Below are 21,827 nucleotides of genomic sequence, written 5' to 3'. Positions count from 1 at the left end.
TGTCCCCGGCTCTATTTCTCCTAGGGGCAGTGCTGGCAAACGCAGCATGCCCTGTCATTTCCCTTGCTTTCCTCCTCTCAAGGGGAGTACTGGCCTCTCCCTGCTCGCTATCCGTTGCAAGGCAGGAGGTTTCCCCTTGCTTTCTTCAGCTCATGGTTTAGAGGCTTCTCCTGCCTCTTGTGCTGGTGGGGCACAGCCAAGCTGGTGCCTTTCCCCAGCAGGAGCCTCAGCATGCCAGACGTGCTATCTGCTCTCTCTCTCTGTCTCTCTCTGGCTCCCTCTCCCCTCGGGTGCTGCTGGGAATTTTAAACTTTCCCTCAGCGGCCTTATTGGCTGCCACAATTGGCCCAGCTGTTTCCCTTACTGGGAACAGCTACTTAAATAGCCAGCGTAATGCCGGCTCGTGCGGCTGTAGCTGCGGCAGCAGCTGCCGCCGCCGTCTCGGCTCCAGCACCGCTGGGTCTCCCAGAGATTAGTTACCCACTCCGGGTTTCTGTTCCAGGTATTTGTCTGCCCCTCAGCCTCTCCTCACCTCTCCATGTGCCTGTGACGCCAGCGGGCCACCGTCACAGGCCATACCCAGGGTGGACTACACCTCGGGTGCTTGGAGCTGCAGGGGGGGCTGTAGGTCAGGAAGGCCAAAGCGGAGATGGGAATGGGACTAGCTACCTGGATCAAGGAGAACAAGAAGTCCTTTTCTAAATACATAGGGGGTAAAAAGAACGTACCAGGTAATGTGGAGCCTCTGTAGGACACGCTAGGAAACCTGGTCATTGCACCAGACAACAAGGCTAACCTATTTAACAATTTCTCAATTTTCCTGAGCAGGGACCAGGTCACCCCCCCGCCACCGGGACCCCCTCAGGCCCCAGGGGAGGCGCACCCAGGCCTAGGGTCAGCGAGGATCTAGTCAGGGAACTTCTGGAGGGACTGGATATATTTAAATCAGCTGGTCCTGATGATCTCCACCCCTGAGTGCTGAGGGAATTAGCAGAGGTCATTGCGGGACCCCTGGCACGGCTTTATGAGCACTCGTGGTGCTCTGGTGAGGTGCCGGAGGACTGGAAAAGGGCCAATGTGGTCCCCATCTTCAAAAAAGGGGGGAAGGAGGACCCAGGAAACTACAGGCCAGTCAGTCTTCCCTGGTCCTGAGTAAGCTTTTTGAGAGAGTTGTCCTGGCGTATGTCCACGAGGGGCCGGCAGGGCAGATCATGCTTAGGGGCAACCAACATGGGTTCATTCAAGGCAGGTCCTGTCAGAACAACCTGGTGGCCTTCTACGACCAGGTCACAACATCCTTAGATGCAGCGGTAGCAGTGGATGTAGTCTTTCTGGACTTTAGGAAGGCCTTCGACACTGTGTCTTGCCCCAGTCTCCTTAAAAAACTAGGGGGCTGTAGCGTCGACACCTACACAGTGAGATAGGTCGCTAACTGGCTGGAGGGCCGCACCCAGATAGTGGTGGTGGACAGGTCATTTTTGACCAGGAGGGATGTGGGCAGTGGGGTCCCCCAGGGCTCGGTCCTCGGACCTGCACTGTTCAACATCTTCATTAATGACTTGAATGAGGGTGTAAAAAGTACCCTGTTCAAATTTGCAGACGACAGTAAGATGTGGGGGGAAGTGGGCACGCTAGAAGGGAGGAATAGGCTGCAATTGGACCTAGACAGGTTACAGGGGTGGGCGGATGAGAACAGGATGAGATTCAACACTGACAAGTGCAAGGTGCTGCACCTGGGGAGTAAGAACCAGCATTAGACCTACAGGCTGGGGAACTCCCTTCTCGTCAGTGCAGAGGCAGAAAAGGATCTTGGAGTCATTATTGATTTGAAAATGAGCACGGGCCGACAGTGTGGGGACGCGGTCAGGAAGGCCAACTGCACCTTGTCACGCATCCACAGATGCATCTCGAGCAGGTCCCAGGAGGTGATCCTCCCTCTCTACGCGACACTGGTCAGGCCGCAGCTGCAGTACTGCGTCCAGGTCTGGGCGCCGCACTTCAGGAGGGATGTGGACAACATGGAGAGGGTCTAGAGGAGGCCACCCGCATGATCAGGGGGCAGCAGGGAAAGCGCACGAGGAGAGGCGATGGGACCTGAACCTGTTCAGCCTCCACAAGAGAAGGCTGAGAGGGGATCTAGTGGCCTGTTACAAACTAGTCAGGGGAGACCAGCAGGCATTGGGGGAGTCCCTGTTCCCCCGAGCACTCCCAGGAGTGACTAGAAATAACGTCACGAGCTGACAGAGGGTAGATTCAGACTAGATATCAGGAGGCGCGACTTCACTGTCAGGGCGGCTAGGATCTGGAACCAACTTCCAAGAGAAGTGGTGCTGGCTCCTACCTGGGGGTCTTTATGAGAGGCTGGATGAACACGTTACCGGGGTCGTTTGACCCCAGCGCTCTTTCCTGCCATGGCAGGGTGTCGGACGTGATGATCTGCTCAGGTCCCTTTCGACCCGACCAACTATGAAACTATGTCGTGAAGTTTCCATTTCAAATGAAAAAAAATTGGTATCTTCCATGTTTCAGGGGTGTTGGTTGTAGCCGTGTTGGCCCAAGGATACAGGCAGACCAGGGTAGTGGGGGCAATGTGATGTCTTTTTAGACCAGCTGAGGTGTCTTGATCTTAGCCCATGAATGAATCCCAAAGCACGGCTGCGTTCAGAAGTGATGCTGGGCACGGTGGGGGATGCTTTGACCCGGGAAAAGTGGAGACCCCCTGAGCTGGACTCAGGATAAAGTCCTGTAAAACTACGTTCCGTCAAATGCAGGATGTCTGAGTCTCGTGGTGATGTGTCAGAGCGCTGCTAAGTTCAGAAAAGTGCTGGAGGGTGCGCGGGACATAACATGGTGGAGACTTGCTGAACCGAACAGGTGGCTCACACGGAGCGGAGCTGCTCGCTGCTGAGACACCAGGGCTGAGATCCTCGCAGCAGCCCCTTCCTCCGGCAAGGCACGGAGACTCCCACCCGGGCTCAGGGCAGCATTGCTGCACGGGCCGCCTGGCCAGCCCGGCTCAGGGGCAGCATCTGGGATGCTTTGCTCCCCACCCCCACCTACCCAGGGAGAGTCTGCACCCGGGGCTGCTGCCCTGGCCCCCTGCTCTGCTGGGGCTGAGCCCCCTCCTGGGGGCAGTGCAGGAACAGAGCCCAGCAGGAAGGTCCCCGCAGCCCTGGCCTGGGGAGAGCGTGGGGGACACCCACGGCTGGACTTGGGTGGGCAGGGCGATGCTGATGACGAAGGCAGAGGGGGCGGTCGTATGCAGATCTGGAAGGGAAGGGGTGGGACAGAGAGGGCGCGCAGGGCCTTTCGGGAAGAGGCACTGAGCATCGTTGTGGGGGGCCTGGCACAGGGTGGGGGCGTAGGGGAGGTGGAGGGAGGAGCCCTGCACGGTGGGGAAGGAGCAGGTCTCGGTGTGGGCAGGGTTGCATGCACTTGCCCACACTTGTGCGTGGTTTGGCCGGGGGGCAGTGCTGGGGCCCGTCCTGGATCAAGCATACTTACCTGGCAGGGGAGACACCATGATCACTCAGGTGGTTTTCCCAGGGTGAGGCTCGCCCCTTGCACTCCGGGCGTGCTGACCCCTGCGATTTCCCCAAATGCGGGAAACTCGACTGCATAATTTGTGGTAGTGGGGGACTGCGTTCGCGCTCTCCCCTGGCAATGTGGTGCAAAGACAGACTGGAGAGGGGGACTGGGAGCTGTGCCCAGACCTGCACCCCTTACACCTGTCCTTCAGCAGTGGGCTGGAGTGGGGGGCCCACACTGGAGAGTCCAATGAGCGACTGGATATGTCACTGCGCTGTGGGGTTCTGCACGATAGCATAGGTCTAAGGCCGCTTGTTACTCCCTGCAAGGTGTGGATTTGAGGGGTTAACTGCAGTTTTCATCAGTGTAAGTGTTTAGTCCTAATCCCAGCTCTGTGGGGGCAGGAAACTGCAGGAAAACTCAGAGAAAAAAAACCAGCAAATGAGCCTGAACTGCGTCCAGTGCCAACCACGCTGGTGGGTCAGGACATGGCACCACAAAAGCAACATGTGCCAGGCCTAAAACATGCCAGACCCAGACATACAGCAAACAAATGTTCAGTGGAGCTCAGCAATATGGCTCTGCTGAGACACAGGAGCTGTAAAGTAGTAACGGGGGTGGGGGGGGGCTGAGGCATGTCCTGCAGCCGGGTCTGAACGTACAATAAAAAAGCAGCAGGCCTACTAGGCTGTGGCCTGGACACGGCATCTCAGCTGCACTACTAGACTGCTTTGAAACAACAAAAGAAGACCCAGGCCCATTTTGCTAGGCCTGGATTGGGCAGCAAAAACTGGCCAGGCCTATCCTACACCAAGGGCTGGACAAACAACAAGTGCCCAGGCTTTACCCGGGCCCAAATGTGCCAGCCGACATGTGGCCGGGCTTCAGCCTCACACCGATGGGCTGAAATTCAACAGCTGTGAAAGAGCAAAAGGGCGCAGGATTATGGCCTCCAGATGAGACATCCTGTCTCAGCTACATCCCGCCCAGTGAGACACGGCAATCCCCAGCGCAGGGGCGGTGGGTGCCAGGACCCCGCTCCTGGGCAGCCTGCACTAGGGAGGATGCACTCGTGGCATTGCCCCGCTTGAGGCCTGTGTGGCCAAAACTGCCGGCAAGGCGCACAGCGGGGCTCAGTGACACAGCTGTGCTGAAACCAAAAGAAGATGCAACAACAACTAAAACACGGCCGGCTCTCAGCCCTGCCCAGAGTGTCCCCGCAAGACTGCCAGGCTCCAACCTTGGCCAGTTTGCTGCAGGGGTTGATGCCCACCCCCGGCATCATCCATCCCACTCCAAACCCAGACAACAAAAGGGGGAAGAAGTGGGAGAGAGCAGAGGTCTCAAGACCTGAGACAGTCTTTCACTCGCTATATCTGAAGCTTTCCCTTGTCATCACTTCAGTTTGCTTCTCCAGTGACAAGAGGGGACCCCATGGGGAGCAGGCTTTTCTGGCTCCCAATTCAGGATTCAAGCAGCCCTGGGAGGAAAAACAGAGCCTGCTCAGATGGCCTGACCTTTAAATAAGTTTTCAGGGATATCACTACAGAGTCCTAATGAGAAGCAGCATCACTTGAACACTGCAATCGCACACTGTGCATCTTGTCCTGTGTGCCAGAAAGTGAACCCGAATCACCCTCCAAGAGTTCCGTTAGTACCAGTACCCTTGGTGGAAGTTCCCTTCGCGCGTGTGGCAGTGGATATTGTGGGGCCACTGCCAAGAAGTGCTGACCAATCAAGGAATGAACTGTACATCTCTCATGTTTGAGGGAGTGAGTAAAACACTGGGAATTAAACACCTAAAGACCACAGTATACCGTCTCCAAACTGACGGGCTAGTGGAACAGTTTAACCAGACTTTGAAACAGATGTTGAAGTTCATGATAGCCCACAGAAGTGGGATCAAAAGTTAGCACCCTTGTTATTTGCAGTAAGAGAGACACCCTTGTTGGTTACAAATGTCCAACTTGGGATCCTTAAAATTCTGATTTATTAGGCGGATTGAAATACTGTAATGAAGTCAAATCATAAACCTTGGGGCTGGTCCCCACACACACGCGCACACATGCACGCACACAGTAGTGAGCTACAAGAGTCAGGTATACCTATCCCACAGGCGCTGGAGTCTGCCGTCGATGGCCAGTAGAGGCTTCTTCCAGCATGGTGTTATCCTCCAGAAGGGGGTCGCTGGCTGGTCCTTCTGGCTGGACAGGTCGGGTGCTGGTCAAGTTGGAGATCAGGAGTGCGCCGCTGAGGGTCACTTGTTACTGCTTTTTATCTGTCCTTGGCAGACTTTGGTGGCTTCCCAGTTTTCAGGTTTGCCCAATCCAGGGGTCATTGACCCTCGTGGGACTTCCCCCCCTCGGTGGCTACTGCATGGCATCTGTCAGCCCCAGGGGTCATGCGCATGTACGTGCAGGTTTGGGAGTCCGTTGATGAATTTTGAATAGGGCTCTGGGAGCAGTCAATCTGGAGATATTCAGCCCAAAAGTTGGTCCCCGGCATTGATTATCTCAGACCAGGGCTTCTAGCCCTTGATCAGTGACCTTTAGAGAATTCCCAGTTGCTACATTGTCTCCTATTGATTTCTTCCATTGGTTGATCTGCGGTTTCCCTTGGTGTTAGTAGCTCCCTGCTACTGTGTTACTCATTCAGTCACTGATTCACTCTGTCTTTCAGGGGCCTGCTTGATACAGGGAAGCAGTGGTTTGATTCCTTCCCTTGTTAACATTGTTACAATGTATAACTTACTTCTGAAACCAAACCATTTAGTTAAAAGTTGAGGAGTATAAAATATAAGCTACTAGAGCAATGCCATGGCACACAAATAGGTACAAATACCAAAATACAAGGGGAGATACAAAATGCACACATACAAACTTTAAAATACAATTCTTTGTCTTATAATGCAAGAAAGAGGAAGGAAGAAAAGGTAGAAGAGGGGGGGCTCAGGGCCCAGCAGAGCAGGGGGCCAGGGCAGCAACCCCAGGAGCAGACTCTCCCCGAGGGGTGGGGGGAGGTTGGAAGCAAAGTTTCCCACCTGCTGCCCCTGAGCCGGGCTGCCCAAGCGCTCCATGCAGCAATGCTGCTCTGAGGCTGGGGGGGAATCTCAGCGCTGGGGTGGACGAAGGGGCTGCTGCAAGGATCTCAGCCCCGGCCTCTCAGCAGTGAGTGTCTCTGCTCCATGTGAGCCAGTGGGCTGTTTCAGTGGGTCTCCACCTTGTTATGCCCCGCACACCCTCCAGCACTTTTCTGAAGTTAGCAGTGCCTTGGCGCAGAGCCACGAGCCCAAGAAATCCAGCATTTGACCACAGGAGTTTCACTGGACTTTATCCTGAGTCCAGTTCAGGGGGTCCCCTCCTTTCCAGGGTCAAGGCACCCCCTGCACCCTGCAGCATCACTTCTGAATGTAGTGGCACTTTGAGATTCATTCATGGGCTAAGATCAAGTCTATTCACTTGGTTTAATTGTAACCCTTCTGCTGAGCATCTGTCATCATCAGCAACAAGGGCTTGGTTCAGTTTTGGGGTACTAGATATATTTTACCTTGGTTTGAGCCCCCACTCAGACCCCTTGGGAAACACTAAATGAATCACTTGTGTGTCCAATAAAACCAGCAACCCTTCCCTGAAAGCAGTCTGAACACAACCGCTGATTTATTACAGAGGCAAACACCAGAACACAAGATACAGTCCAGCCAAACAACCCCTCTCCCAGATCAAGGTAGACCCTGTATCACCCCTACCCTTACCGGGGAGCTTCAACCCCAGGCTCAGCAGTCTGAGGGTGGTGGAGTCTCCCTCCAAAAGAGGTTCGTCCCTGGGGATTTGGGTGCATCATCTCCCTCACCGTCGCTGTCTGCTGGGTGTGTGGGTTTCTTCTGCGTCGTGAAGGGCTTTTCAGCGAGTTTGTATAACTCCAGAAAGCCACTGGGGAGCGTCGATCTCTGCTTCTGCCCTGGATTCCCATTGATGTGATGACCCAGGTGGCTTGGGAGTGAGCTACCAGCTCCTGTCCTGGACCCCACAGACACTTGACTTGAAACCCTGACTCTCCGCACCAGGATCCAGCTGGACTTGCAGCACTCGCCCTCCCCTCTGCAGGGCACCCAGGGAGAGCTCCCAGCGCAGGTGCTCCCACCCCCAGCCTGGGCTGCAGCACCCAGCACCTCTGAGGGAGGCTTAAACCCCCCTGATGTGGGTTGCATAGCAGGGCCATCTCCATCCTGGGACTGGGCTGGGCAAGGGAGCCTCAGCCTGGGCACCAAGGGCTGCTCTCGCCCATGGGCTAGGAGCTGACTCCACACCCCCAGCACTGCTGGAGGGGCCACAGGCCCTCGCTCTGCCTGCTTTCCCCAAGTCTCCCTGACTCTAGGCCCTGTTCTGCCAGCCGCAGACCTTCCCCCAGCGCTTTCATCTCCAGCCGCATGGCCCACAGTGCCTTGGCCAGGTGGCACAGCCATGACTCGAGGCTGACATGGACAACAGGGTGGTCTGCACACACCGCCGACACCTCCAGGCTGCTCACCCGCACTACGGTGGTGGGCATCATGTTCCTGCAGGAAGGGGCAGTTTTACAGCCCCCTGTCTGCCTGGCGGGCCCAGGGCTCGGCTGGGGCACAAGGCTTGGGGCCCCTGGGATGGGACCTCCCTGCGTCTTGCCCCTTGGGGCTACCTCCAGCTCCCCCAGGTGCCACCAGGCCGGGAAGAGGAACCCACGGCCCCTTTGGGCAGGCGCAGACGGGCCCTGCCGGGTACGGGGCAGCACCAGGCCAGCTCCTCGCCGCTCCAGCGGCAGCTGCGGGAGATGTGGGGCCGTGCACCGCTCCCCTGTCCCAGCCAGGCTCGCCTGGTTCCCTCCGGCAGGATGCGGGGGCCAGGAGGGAAGGGGCAGAGCCGGCTGACGCTGCCTCCTTCCCTGGCCCCGGGGGTAAGCGGGGAGTGGGGCTGGTCTGCAGCCCGCGCCCTTCCCCGCGGAAAAAAAAATGGCAAACGATCTCGGCAGCCCAGGGCCCGGTGGCTCCCTAGAGAGAGAATGGGCACCACAGGACTGCCTGCCCCAAGAAATGCGCCGGACAGGACACAAAGCCACGTACCTCCCTGCACTTAAAAGAATCACTCAAAGCCATCTAGTACAGTCACTCTGACCCCGCTGAAACTCGGTTGGCTCACGCAGCAGCAAGCACATATAAAAATCCCTCTCACTGAATTAGGACTTAAATCTGCTTTTGCACCCCAAAAGGTAGCTCTGCCAAAACAGAGCCTCGAAAAATTGAGTATAAACTCGTTATTGCCCTTCTCCACGGAAATCTTTAGTAAAAGGCGAAAGATTTGTACATGTTGAAGAAAAACCAGAGTAATGCCCACGTGCAGCTCAGCAGGTGGCCCAGGGCAGGGCGGGGGCCCGCAGCGCAGGGTGGTCCGGGCCCGACCCCGCACGGTCTGCCCCGCACGGCTCTGAATGCGCACTGTCCGGCCCCCGCAGCAGGGATCACACTTTTCTTTTCCCAAAACAGCAAAGAAACACCCCAAATCCCGCAGCTCCAGGAGCACTGCATCCTGGGTATGCAGATAAGCCCCGCCCCTCCTCCCGCACTAGCCAGCCCCGCAGACACACGCACCCCTCGCCAGCACTAAGGACCCGGCAGCGGCCCGTGCCCAGAGCCCGGCTCAGCGCAGCTCGCTGGCGTGTGTGTACAGACTATCCCGCGCTGCTTTGATGTGAATTAAACCTTGAGCTACAGCGCCCTCAGGTGCCCAGTGTCTGTGCTCACCCCTCTCCTCCCTGCCTGGCTGGGGCACCTGTGACTGCCGGCACCGGGGTCAGCACAGTGCAAGCTCGCTAGCACTTTGGCTGCTTCCCTTTGTTGTCCCTTTTGACTCTGCACTGGGAGGAACCCGATAATAAATACCAGTACAACATAGGAGCTGCCGTTGAATGGGTCATGCGGACGTCCTGGTCAACCTGCCCCTGGCCCTTGCCCAGCTGGTAATAGTCCTGTCCAGAAAGGAGGCTCTGGCCAGAGACCCCGGGGGACGGCAGAAGGGTTGTGTTCAAGTAAGAATCAGTCTCACTCAGCCGAGCTGGCTCGAGGATGTCTCAGCGCAGAGGAGCAGGAGAGGCTGCAGCTTCTCCTCATCTGTAGGCGAGGAACCGCTGCGTCTTTACCAGATACGTGGGCTGAGGCCTTCGAGCCAGGCTCTGTGCTGGCCGTGCAGCACCCTGGCAGGCCAAGGGGCGGTCGATGCTGAGCTGTGTGTGGAGCCACTTGGTGCTGGAGGCTCCGGGGAGCATGGATCTGGCCAGGGGGACACGTCCTCGTGGGCTCTTACGGCCTCTGTTTTCCAGCAGTGCTTGCCTGGACTCTGCACACACTGTGCCCCTTGCCTGGGGCAGCTGCTGCTCCGGGCGGTGGTGCGGGGAGGGTCGCAGCCGGCTGCCGGCCTGACGCGTGCCCCAGACACACTTCTTGTGCCAGGAGACCGAGTGTGACCACAGTGCGGGTGCGATCTCTCTCGCACACTGTGGGGAGCCATGCATCTTGAAGTGCAGCTGGATGGAGCTGCACCTCCCCGGCAGCAAGTGCAAACCCTGGGATTTTAGCAGCGCTTTGTTGTCCCCTTTGACTCTGTTGTCAGGCCAGGCCTTGGTCTGTGCGGTGATAAGGTGTAACCCAGTACACCCTCCTCCATGGTCCGGTTGTTGGCAACTAAACCAGCACCATAACCTGGGCGAGCCTGGGTGAGGTGGGTGTGTGGACCCCCAGCAGGACTAACACCAGGAGGAGAAGGAGAAGTAGAGGTAGTAGTTGTAGTTGTAGGAAGAAGTAGTATTTGAGTGGTGCCACAAGACGTGGGAGGAGGCAGGTGATATCCCGGCAGCCCAGGGCCCGCTCCTACCCGGAGAGAAGATGGGCACCGCACCTGATTGCCCGCAGAAACACGCAGGATGCCAAGCGAGGCACCGCAGCCCGCACGCGACAACAGCAGTGTTTAACCACGGCACACAGTCACCGCTGCTGTCACTCCAACCAGACAGCCAACGTGTGCACCAGCAAACACCTGACAGTGCCGCTCCCATCATTACATGTCTGCAAGACCAATCAAATCTCACAAACGAAATCTACTTTTGCACACAGAAGGACAGCCCCGCCGGAACGGGGCCTCGAAAAATTGGGTGTAAACTCGTTACTGCTTCTCTCCACGGAAATCTTTAGTAAAAGGCGAAAGATTTATGCGTGTTGAAGAGAAACCAGAGTAATACCATAGAGTGGCTTGGCAGCGGCCCGGGGCGGGGGGGGAGGCCCGCAGTAAAGGGTGGTCCGGGCCCGGCCCCCCCCCTCCTGCCCCGCACAGCTCTGCACGCACAGCCCCCAACCCCCACCTCACGGGCCCCACGCTTCTTATCCCAAAACAGCAAAGAAATACCCCAAATCCCGCAGCTCCGGGACCATTGCATCCTGGGTATGCAGATGAGCTTGAAGCCCCGCCCCCAGAGTCGGCTGCACTAGCCCGCCCCGCAGACGCACGCGCCGGTCACCCGCACTAAGGACCCCGCAGCGTCCCGTCCCCAGAGCCCGGCTCAGCGCAGCTGGCTGTCGTGTGTACGGGCTATCCCGCGCTGCTTTGATGCGAATCCCCCAATTAGCCAAGTTCAGACTAGCCAGCGCTTCGGCCAGCCAGCTGCGTCCCTCTCCTGCTCCCTCATGCACGAGGGAAGTGTGCACCCCAGCAGGCTGCCACACTTGGTCTGTGCACACACACAATTTAATTCAGAAAATATGGGGGGAGGCGGGATTTTGTGCTTGGAGACAAACTCACCGAACTGCGACATGACGGCATGATGCCAGCTTCAGCGCTGCATCCCCTGCTCAAGCATCGCTGTCGGAGGAGGGGAGGTTGGGGGTTATTTTTTCATTTAAATTGCTCATATTCCAAGCTAGATTAGACAAAAAGAATCCAAATCCAAGAGTCAGTCCAGAACCAGAAGTGGCCCTACTACCGGCACACGTCCTCCACCCCGGTCTGGGGCTTCCAGATTCAAAGATTCGTAGATGTTAGGGTCGGAAGGGACCTCAATAGATCATCGAGTCCGACCCCCTGCACAGGCAGGAAAGAGTGCTGGGTTCAGATGACCCCAGCTAGATGCTTGTTTAACCACCAATTCCCTTCTGTGCCCCTGTGATGAATTTATAGGCAGCCACAAGGTCGCCTCTCAACCTTCTCTGGCGGAGGCTGAAAAGGTCCAGTTTCTCTAGTCTCTCCTCGTAGGGCTTGGTCTGCAGGCCCTTGACCATACGAGTGGCCCTTCTCTGGACCCTCTCCAGGTTATCCGCATCCCTCTTGAAGTGCGGCACCCAGAATTGCACGCAGTACTCCAACTGCGGTCTGACCAGCGCCCGATAGAGGGGAAGTATCACCTCCTTAGATCTATTCGTCATGCATCTGCTGATGCACGATAAAGTGCCATTAGCTTTTCTGATGGCTTCGTCACACTGCCGGCTCATGTTCATCTTGGAGTCCACTAGGACTCCCAGATCCCTTTCCACCTCTGTGCCACCCACAGGTCATTCCCTAGGCAGTAGGTGTGCTGGACATTTTTCCTCTCTAGGTGCAGCACTTTGCATTTCTCCTTGTTGAACTGCATTCTGTTGTTTTCTGCCCACTTGTCCAACCTATCCAGGTCTGCTTGTAGTTGTTCCCTGCCCTTCGGCGTGTCCACTTCTCCCCACAGTTTTGTGTCATCCGCAAACTTGGACAGAGTACATTTGACTCCCTCGTCCAAGGCACTGATGAAGACATTGAAGAGTATCGGTCCAAGGACCGAGCCCTGCGGGACCCCACTGCCCACACCCTTCCAGGTCGAGACCGACCCATCCACCACGACTCTCTGGGTGCGACCCTCCAGCCAATTCGCCACCCACCGGACTGTGTAGTCATCCACGTCACAGCCTCTTAACTTGTTCACCAGTATGGGGTGGGATACCGTATCGAAGGCCTTCCTGACGTCTAAGTATACGACATCCGCCCCTCCTCCTGTGTCCAGGCGTTTTGTAACCTGGTCATAAAAAGAGACTAGATTAGTGAGGCATGATCTGCCTGCTACAAACCCGTGCTGGTTTCCCCTCAGCATAATTTTTCCTGCTGGGCTCTCACATATATAAGCCTTAATAATCTTTTCAAAGACTTTGCCCAAGTTGAGACTGACTGGCCAATAGTTGCCCGGATCCTCCTTCCTCCCCCTCTTGAAAATGGGGACCACATTGGCCCTTTTCCAGTCCTCTGGGACTTAGCCCATGTGTCACGAGCGTTCAAATATTCCCGCCAGTAGCAGTGCAATGACGTCAGCCAGTGCCTTCAGCACCCTTGGATGGAGCCCATCTGGGCCTGCCAACTTAATTGCATCCAGTCCTTCCAAGGTACTCTGCACCACCTCAGGGTCAATGCTTGGTAGTCTGACACCCTGCTGTTGCCTCTCTACAACCCCAGTGAGAGACTTGTCTTGCCCCTTTCTTAGGAACACTGAGGCAAAGAGCTCATTGAAGAGCTAAGCCTTGTCCCCTCTGTCTGTCACCAATTGCTTTTGCCTGTTCAGTAGTGGTCCTATACCGCCCTGGGCCTTTCTTTTGCTCCCTATATATCTGAAAAACCATGTTTTGTTATCCTTAACTTGGGATGCTGTCACAGGCCAGTTGGGCATTGTGAGTGTATCAGTTTTATCACAGGCCAACTGGGCTGTTTGATTCAGTTTTGGATTGAAGAGGCAAAAATTGGGAGTGGAATAAAGGCAAATTTATTATAGCTTACACACACACAACAGTTAACAGAAAGATAAATGCGATAAGCAGATAAGGCAGTATAAAAGAGCTAATAGTAAAATAATCACAACAGATAATAATAACAGATAGATAGATCAATCTGTCACAGGCCAACTGGGCACTGTGAGGGTATTAGGCACACTGGGCTGTTCAAAACAACAAATAGACAAACACGGGTTGGCAACTTATCGATAGTCCCTCAATGCCAGGTGTGCGCCAAGTGATTGCAGCGATGTCAGGTGTCCCTGATGATCGACGCTGTCAGAGGGATTACTGGGGAGGATCCCTTGCTCAGGATCTGATCCTCACTCACACTGGGAGTCTGGGGTCCGGGCGTGGGGCAGAAATGACCGTTCTGTTCCCTCCTTCCTGCTGGTCTTCCGATGCATGTGTTTTTTATACCTAGTCTTATGTTAATACGTTGGCCTCAGGGCCACTCACAATATTGCCCTATAGCTGTTACCCTATGGGATTGAAAGGTGTTAAAATTAACATAAAAGGTTACTACCTAGACTCAGGTTTATCCAATAAGCAAATTATGATGCAGCACCTTTAGGTTTGAAATTGACATCGCTCCGCCTGAATCCCAACCCCTTTTAGGCTGCAGTTGAATTTGCTTTCTTGGGAGATGCTTTCCTGGGATGTGTTGGGTGTGCCTAGCAGTTAGATCCAGTTTTTATCGCTAAAGCTGAACCCTGAGCAAAAAACTGTTAGGCCAGCTAATCTCACAGTTCCAGCTTTGCCTCTGGGGCCCACTCAGTTCCATGAGCAGTTAATTTATCAGTTTGGTTAAGTTTATGACAGACAAGTTACATTTGCAGTTTACAAACTTACAAGCTTATATTAACTAATATTACCTATTTAGGCAAAATACCAAATGCCTCCAAGAAGCACATATTATTGCTTATTAATCCCTCTGGTTCTGGCTATCACAGGATGCTATCCTCAGCTCCATGGCAGCTTTGGCCTTTCTATCGGCCTCCCTACAACTGCGAGCTGAGGAGGTATACTCCTCTTTAGTAATCTCTCCCTGTTTCTACTGCTTATATGCCCCCGTTTTTGCCCGTAGGCTGCTCTGGATTTCTCTGGTCAGCCAAGGAAGCCTCTTGGCCCCTTTCCCCCTTTTCCCCCGCATCAGGATCATTTCCCTGTGTGCCTGAAGAATCGCTTCCTTAAGGCACAGCCACCCTTCCTGGGCTGCCATCTCACCAAACCTCTTACTCTGCAGTGCTTCATTGACTAAGTGCCTAAGCTTGCTGAAGTCAGCCTTCCTAAAGTCTAGCACTTCCACCCTACTAGTTACCTTTCCCACTTTACACCTTATGGTGAATTCTGTTATTTGGTGGTCACTGTCCCCCAGGTGACCACTGATCTGTAGGTCCCCTACCATGACATCTCCCATTGCCAGTACCAGGTCCAGTATGGCATTCTCCCTAGTGGGACTGTGTACCTCCTGTGTCAGGTGGAGGTCCTGCACACAGGATAGGAACCTGCGTGAACGGTGGGAATTTGCTGTCTGCGTCTCCTAGCAGATGTCTGGGAAGTTTCGGTCCCCCATGACTACCGCCTCCCTAGTCTTTGTGGTCTCCACGAGCTGTCTTCTTCCCAGGCTGCATCTTCCCAGCCATCTCTTGAAGACTTCCAAGGTTGGGGACTGCACCCCCACCTGGGAAGTCTGTTCCAGATTCTGTTCACCCTTACCATAAAGACGTTCTTCCTTACATCCAACCTGAAATCATCCTCCAACAGTTTATGTCCACTGCTCCTTCTCCTCCCCTGAGGTGCCTAATGAATAGTTTTTCTCCAAGCTCCTGATATTCACCCTTACATACTTCTAGATGGCCACCAAGTCCCCAGCTCAGTCTTCTCTTCCCTGGGCTGAACAGTCCCAGATCCCTTAGTCTTTTCTTATAGGTTTTTCCTCCAGGCCCTGAATCATTCCTGTGGCCCTTCTCTGGACCTTTTCAAGAATCTCCATGTCTTTTTGGAAGTGCAGTGCCCAGAACTGGACCCAGTTCTCCAGCTGGGGTCTCACCAGCACGGAGTAGAGAGGACGTGTCACTTCTTTAGCCCTGCTCGCGATGCATCAGTTAATGGATCCCAGTATGCCATTAGCTCTGTTGCCAACAGCATCATACTGGCGGCTCGTGTTCATCCTGTGATCAACCTTAATGCTAAGGACCCTTTCAGCCCTTGTGCAGGTGGGCAGAGGAGCTGCCCCTGCCTCTGGTTTCATGAGGTGCTGGAAGAAAGGCTGCAGCCTTCTTGCCAGATGGAGTTAAAGAAAGTTGTTAATTACTTCAGCTGTTGGAGAGTGCAGCCTACAAGGACAATGCATTTAACTCATTCCTTGCCTGTCAGCTCTGTGTGTTTTGAATCCAATCTGCTCCACAGTCAGGGCTCCATTTCCTGACTGCAGTTCCTATTTCTGGGACTGCATCTCCTTTGTCATCAGAACATCATTTACACTACCTCATAGAATTCAGATGCCTTTAGTTCAGGGTCTGTCCATCATTGGTGAGATTTTTATGTAGCTGCAGGAATCTGGATGTTAGGGGTTTAGGAAAAGGAAAACTAGTATCAAGATATTCATAATAAATTGATGAGAAATGGTAACAGTGAACTCAAGCAGATTGTCAGTGTTTCTGCTCTGCCCTCCTAGCTGGGTTGTAGTGTGTACCTGGGTGGGCTGTCTCCTTAAGGACCTTAAAGACCTGTCAGCTCTGTGAATCAAGCCAGCTGTGGGCATCTGGCTGAAGATGGTTGTTTCAGTGGGCATGTGAAAAGCTCCCAAAAGAGAATGCAAGGGGAAGGAGATAGCAAGCTGCTAGGGCGGAGATTGGGCTAGTGTCATGGGGCCAAAGCAAGAAGGGCTCTCCTAGTGTCTGGGAGAGAACAGAGGAGTTGGCTTTGGCTGGTTGTTCACTTTGGAGAAGTGTCTCTCTGCAAGTGACTTGTTGAGCAAGGTCTGGCCCTGAGCTCCGGAAACAGGGCAGGTCCAGCTGTTGCAGAGTGCAGCCCACAAGCGCAATGCTTTCACTTTCAGTCGCTCTCATTTCCTGCGCTGAGATTGTGCACAAAGCTGTTTGATAAAGGGCACTTTCAGGATCTCTCCTGTGCAGCCAGGATCACGACTGCCCAGGTAAGGACCCCAGTAAATGTGTGTGTCAGAATGTAATGGGAGTGGCATGTAGGACTGTGAGTAGTGTCTGGTCCTCATCATACCTTGCTGTGTAGGAGTGTGTCTGCCTGGCTGCTGGCTCGGGGTGAAGCTGCTCTGGGGAGCTGTAAGGGCTGCACTAAAGTGGGGTTTGCATTTTGGTACCAAAACCTGTGGGCAAAGCCTCAGGTGCTGCTAAATTCCCTTCCCTCTTGACTGTAAAACTTACAGCTGTGTGACCTGTTGGTGTTCAGTGCTGGGTACTGCGCCCTTACCAGGAGTTGCTGTGCGTGGAGAGAGGCGGGATTCCTCCAGGAACCAAAGGTCAGATTTTTAAGCTGAGCATTATATTTCTGTGGATTTTGGAGTGCGATCTTTGACCTCAGCCCCTAGTGTTTTAAATCCAACCTGATGCATTGTTATGGCTCCATTTTCTGATTGCAGGACTGTCTCCTCTGTCATCAGAACATAACTGACTCCATCTTGTTTGCATTCAGATGTCTTTAGTTCAGGGTCCGGCCACCACTGCTGAGACTTTTATGTAAGTGCAGGAATTCAGGTGTTAGGAGTTAGAGGTACAAAACATCTAGTACCTAGATATTGATAATCAAATGAGAATTGGTAATGGTGAAATCAAGCAGACTGTCAGTGTTTCTGCTCTGCTCTCCTCGCTGGGTTGTCGTGTGTACCGGGGGGGGGGGGGGGTGTCCCTTTTTTAAGGAGGAGCAGTCAGGTCTGTGAAGAAAGCCCAGCTGTAGGGCATCTGCCTAAGGAGGGTTGTCTTGTTGTCCTGAGGGGTCAGGCCAACATTCAGGATCTCAATATTGCACTGTTAGACAGGAGGGCATGGTGTACAATTGCACATGCACACATAAAAATCAATGAAGCACACATACACTCACTAGGTGCATACACCCCTATTAGGCATACACACTCACACTAGCAACTCAGATACACACACGTTCAAAATAACCAGTCTAGGTTCATGCACGCCTATCACCAGTTTAAGCCTATACACGCTACACACACCAAATTTAAACAGAATCAGTTACCAACACCTGCACATCCAATACACATATGTGGATTACTAATTAATATACCACACACAATGAAATCTATCTATCTATCTATCTATCTATCTATCTATCTATCTATCTATCTATCTATCTATCTATGTGTATTCACTAATTTACACACATACCATCCACCTACACATACACACAGGTGAGTTCCTAAGTTGGGTGCTGTGATGTGTATGTATGTATGCATGTATGTGCTTGGTGTACTTGCAATCCCTGGGGAAAGGTTAAGGTAAGAAAGTAGAAGTGTAGGGAGTGAAAGTTTCTGGGAGTGAAAGTTACCGGGACCAAGATTAGAACTGGTAGAATAGAGGGGCCTAGGCTGAAGAACTGAGGGTTCAGGGTAACTTTATGTTAATTGATCTTAATTGAATAAATACAATGCCCAAAGCCTGCAGAACAGGGGAGCGATGCTGGCACAGAGGCTGGAACTGGAGCCAAAGCTACAGGAGAGCTGAAAAGGTAGGTGGGGAGAGGGGAAATGGGACTAAGGGAAAGTGTGGGTGTTAAAGAGGGGCTCTGGGTGTGGGGAGCCAGAGGATGGCTCTGGGGCAGCTAGAGAAGCTGCAGGGAGTGGCAGTAGGTGCTGGGAGCTGGAGAAAGGCTCCAGCTGTTGAAGAAAACTGAAGGACAGCCACGAGGAGCTGGGAAGCTGCGGGCGGGGGATGACTACAGAAGGTGTGGGGGAAGCCTGAAAACAGGTGTCCTGTGTCGTTTTTGGCCCCTCACTTCAAGAAGGATGTGAACAGTTTGGAAAGTGTCTAGCACAGAGCCACAACAATGATTAGAGACTTGGGAGAGAAGACTTTTTAGGACAGGTGGAAACAATTAGGGATGTTTAGTCTGGAGGAGGAATTTGATACGTCTTCAAATATCTGAGGGGGGTTTTAATAGAGGCTGGGGATGGATTTTTTCCTGTGATCCTTAGGGACAGGCCTAGGAGCAATGGCCTCAACTTGCAGCAGGGGAATATCGGTAGGAGAAGAGGAGGAACTTCCTGACTGTGACGGGGGGCCAGCAGTGGAACAGGCTGCCTAGAGACATTTATCTTTCTCTGGAAGTTGTCCCGGGCAGGTTGGACAGACACGGGGCTGGGATGGTTTAGTCGGGGATGGTGCTGCCTTGAGCAGGGGGCTGGATCGGATGTGAATTTGCTAGGTCCCTTCTAGCCTGACTTTCCTGGGTTCCCACAAATGTCCCCTTTCCCCAAACAAGCTGACCAAAATGGGAAGCCTTCACGTGGCAATGAGGAGATGACTCCACCCCTACACACTGCTCAGTTGCTTACTGAGCCTCTTAAAATCAAGTTCCTGAAGGTCTGGGAAGGCACCCAGAAAGCTACATGCTGCTTCTGCAATAGCTGCAGCTCAGTGTGACCCTCTGTGCACGTCTTATACTGTGCTGGTCTCTGTCACGCAGTGAATGCTCCTTGTCCCAATCATCCTATACAATCTATAATCTAAATTCTTTGTAAAGCTACCATTAACCTTAACACAAGACATAACACCCAAACCTGACACAGATAAAGCAGAGGGGGCAAAGTGGCAAGTGTCCTGCATTCATAAAAGGTTGTTAATCTATGTTGAAGAGCTCCCAGGAGGAGACTACACTCCCACTACAAAGGAAGACATTGCCTCCTCCAATCTGTACCAATCTGCCCATCTGAGAAGGGTAAAATTCCTTCCAGATTCCAAATATGGGGATGAGTCTTACCCTGAGTAGAAGGTCAGGACCTCCATCTGTAAATCCCATCTGTAAAAACCTCCATCTGTAAATCCCATCTGTAAAAACTTCCATCTGTATATCCCAGCAGAGCACTGGCACACTGCTGTTACAATCCCCAGCCTTGGGTTCAGCCAATACCTAGTACTTTGAGGAAGGCTTAAGAACAGCATGACACACGTAGCAGAAAGGGGTGGAGGGATGGTGGGGGGCAACCAGCAAAGCCCAGATGCATGGGATATACCCACATCCCTAGATCTCTATCCTATTGCCTCCCTGCCCTAGCAGTGAAGATTTTCCTGAGATCCAATCTAAATCTGCTTTCCTGCAACCTCCAGCCAATGGTCCACATCCTTCTCTCTACAGCATGAAGGAAAAGGTGCTTTTCCTTTTCTTTATGGCAGCCCTTCATGTATTTGCAGAGTACTGGGGTCAAACGAACCTGGCAAGGTGTCTATCCAGCCTCCTCTTAAAGACCCCCAGGGTAGGAGCCAGCACCACTTCGCTTGGAAGTTGGTTCCAGATCCTAGCCGCCCTGACTGTGAAGTAGTGCCTCCTGATGTCTAGTCTGAATCTACCCCCTGTCAGCTCGTGACATTATTTCTAGTCACTCCTGGGAGTGTTCGGGGGAACAGGGACAACCCCAATGCCTGCTGGTCCTCCCTGACTAGTTTGTAAATGGCCACTAGATCTCCCTCAGCCTTCTCTTGTGGAGGCTGAACAGGTTTAGGTCCCTTAGCCTCTCCTCGTAGGGCCTGCCCTGCTGACTCCTGATCATGCGGGTGGCCTCCTCTGGACCCTTTCCATGCTGTCCACATCCCTCCTGAAGTGCAGCGCCCAGAACTGGATGCAGTACTCCAGCTGTGGCCTGACCAGTGTCACATAGAGAGGGGGAGGATCACCTCCTGGGACCTGCTTGAGATGCATCCTTGGATGCATGACAAGGTGTGGTTGGCCTTCCTGACTGCTTCCCCAGACCATTGGCCCATGTTCATTTTGGCATCAATAATGACTCCAAGATCCTTTCTTGCCTCTGCATTGACGAGAAGGGAGTTCCCCAGCCTGTAGATCTGCTGCTGGTTCTTCCTCCCCAGGTGCAGCACCTTTCACTTGTCAGTGTTGAATCCCATCCTGTTCTTACCCGCCCACCTCTGTAACCTGTTTAGGTCCAATTGCAGCCTATTCCTCCCTTCTAGCATGCCCACTTCTCCCCATATCTTAGTGTCATCTGCAAATTTGAACAGGGTACTTTTTACACCCCTGTCCAAGTCACTGATGAAGATGTTAAGCTACCATGGAGCTGAGGATGGCAACCCAAGTAAAAGACAACAAGAAATTGTTTTTTAGATATATTGGGAGTAAAAGGAAGGCCCAGGGAGGAATAGGACCGCTGCTAAATGGGCAGAAGCAATTGGTGACAGATAGAGGGGACAAGGCTGAACTCCTCAACGAGTTCTTTGCCTCAGTGTTCCTAAGCGAGGGGCACGACAAGTCTCTCACTGGGGTTGTAGAGAGGCAGCAGCAAGGCACCAGACTACCATGCGTAGAGCCTGAGGTGGTGCAGAGTCACTTGGAAGAACTGGATGCCTTTAAGTCGGCAGGCCTGGATGAGCTCCATCCCAGGGTGCTGAAGGCACTGGCCGACGTCATTGCAGAGCCACTGGCGGGAATATTCGAACGCTTGTGGCGCACGGGCCAAGTCCTGGAGGACTGGAAAAGGGCTAACGTGGTCCCCATTTTCAAAAAGGGGAGGAAGGAGGACCCGGGCAACTATAGGCCAGTCAGTCTCACCTCCATCCTTGGTAAAGTCTTTGAAAAAATTATCAAGGCTCACATTTGTGAGAGCCCAGCAGGATAAATTATGCTGAGGGGAAACCAGCACGGCTTTGTGGCGGGCAGATCATGCCTGACCAATCTAGTCTCTTTCTATGACCGGTTACGAAACGCCTGGACACAGGAGGAGGGGTGGATGTCGTATACTTAGACTTCAGGAAGGCCTTCGATATGGTATCCCACCCCATACTGGTGAACAAGTTAAGAGGCTGTGACGTGGATGACTACACAGTCCGGTGGGTGGCGAATTGGCTGAAGGGTCGCACCCAGAGAGTCGTAGTGGATGGGTCAGTCTCGACCTGGAAGGGTGTGGGCAGTGGGGTCCCGCAGGGCTCGGTCCTTGGACCGATACTCTTTAATGTCTTCATCAGTGCCTTGGACGAGGGAGTCAAATGTAGTCTGTCCAAATTTGCAGATGACTCAAAGCTATGGGGAGTAGTGGACACGCCGGAGGGCAGGGAACAGCTGCAGGCAGACCTGGATAGGCTGGACAAGTGGGCAGAAAACAACAGGATGCAGTTCAACAAGGAGAAATGCAAAGCGCTGCACCTAGGGAGGAAAAATGTCCAGCACACCTACAGCCTAGGGAATGACCTGCTGGGTGGCACAGAGGTGGAAAGGGATCTTGGAGTCCTAGTGGACTCCAAGATGAACATGAGCCGGCAGTGTGACGAAGCCATCAGAAAAG

General features: G+C 53.5%; 1 protein-coding gene and 3 non-coding genes across 6 annotated transcripts in view; 2 read left to right on the top strand and 2 right to left on the bottom strand.

The window, feature by feature from the left end:
• Nucleotides 1-3,496: 3,496 nt before the first annotated feature.
• On the top strand, nucleotides 3,497-3,660 carry LOC132251074 (U1 spliceosomal RNA). Its single transcript, XR_009462878.1, has one exon. It is a non-coding gene; the product is annotated as a U1 spliceosomal RNA (small nuclear RNA).
• Nucleotides 3,661-8,771: 5,111 nt separating this feature from the next.
• LOC132251012 (U5 spliceosomal RNA) lies at nucleotides 8,772-8,887 on the bottom strand. Its single transcript, XR_009462822.1, has one exon. It is a non-coding gene; the product is annotated as a U5 spliceosomal RNA (small nuclear RNA).
• A 1,785-nt stretch (nucleotides 8,888-10,672) lies between these two features.
• Nucleotides 10,673-10,788, bottom strand: LOC132251009 (U5 spliceosomal RNA). Its single transcript, XR_009462819.1, has one exon. It is a non-coding gene; the product is annotated as a U5 spliceosomal RNA (small nuclear RNA).
• A 1,748-nt stretch (nucleotides 10,789-12,536) lies between these two features.
• LOC102568273 (GTPase IMAP family member 9) overlaps nucleotides 12,537-21,827 on the top strand; it is a 30,592-nt gene continuing 21,301 nt past the window's right edge. The window contains exons 1-2 of one of the 3 annotated variants that reach the window (XM_014598599.3): nucleotides 12,537-16,487; nucleotides 16,737-16,829. Coding sequence is in view for 1 of the 3 variants with exons in the window: in XM_019494505.2 (XP_019350050.2) it covers nucleotides 17,966-18,046 (81 nt within the window). In the remaining 2 variants the exon portion in view is untranslated. The other 2 variants (XM_019494508.2, XM_019494505.2) reach the window with 2 other exon arrangements.

The sequence above is a fragment of the Alligator mississippiensis genome, chromosome 5 (genome assembly GCF_030867095.1).
Source record: "Alligator mississippiensis isolate rAllMis1 chromosome 5, rAllMis1, whole genome shotgun sequence".
Lineage (NCBI taxonomy): Eukaryota > Metazoa > Chordata > Crocodylia > Alligatoridae > Alligator > Alligator mississippiensis.
Note: the sequence above shows the minus strand (reverse complement) of the source record. Positions and strands in the feature narration are given on the sequence as shown.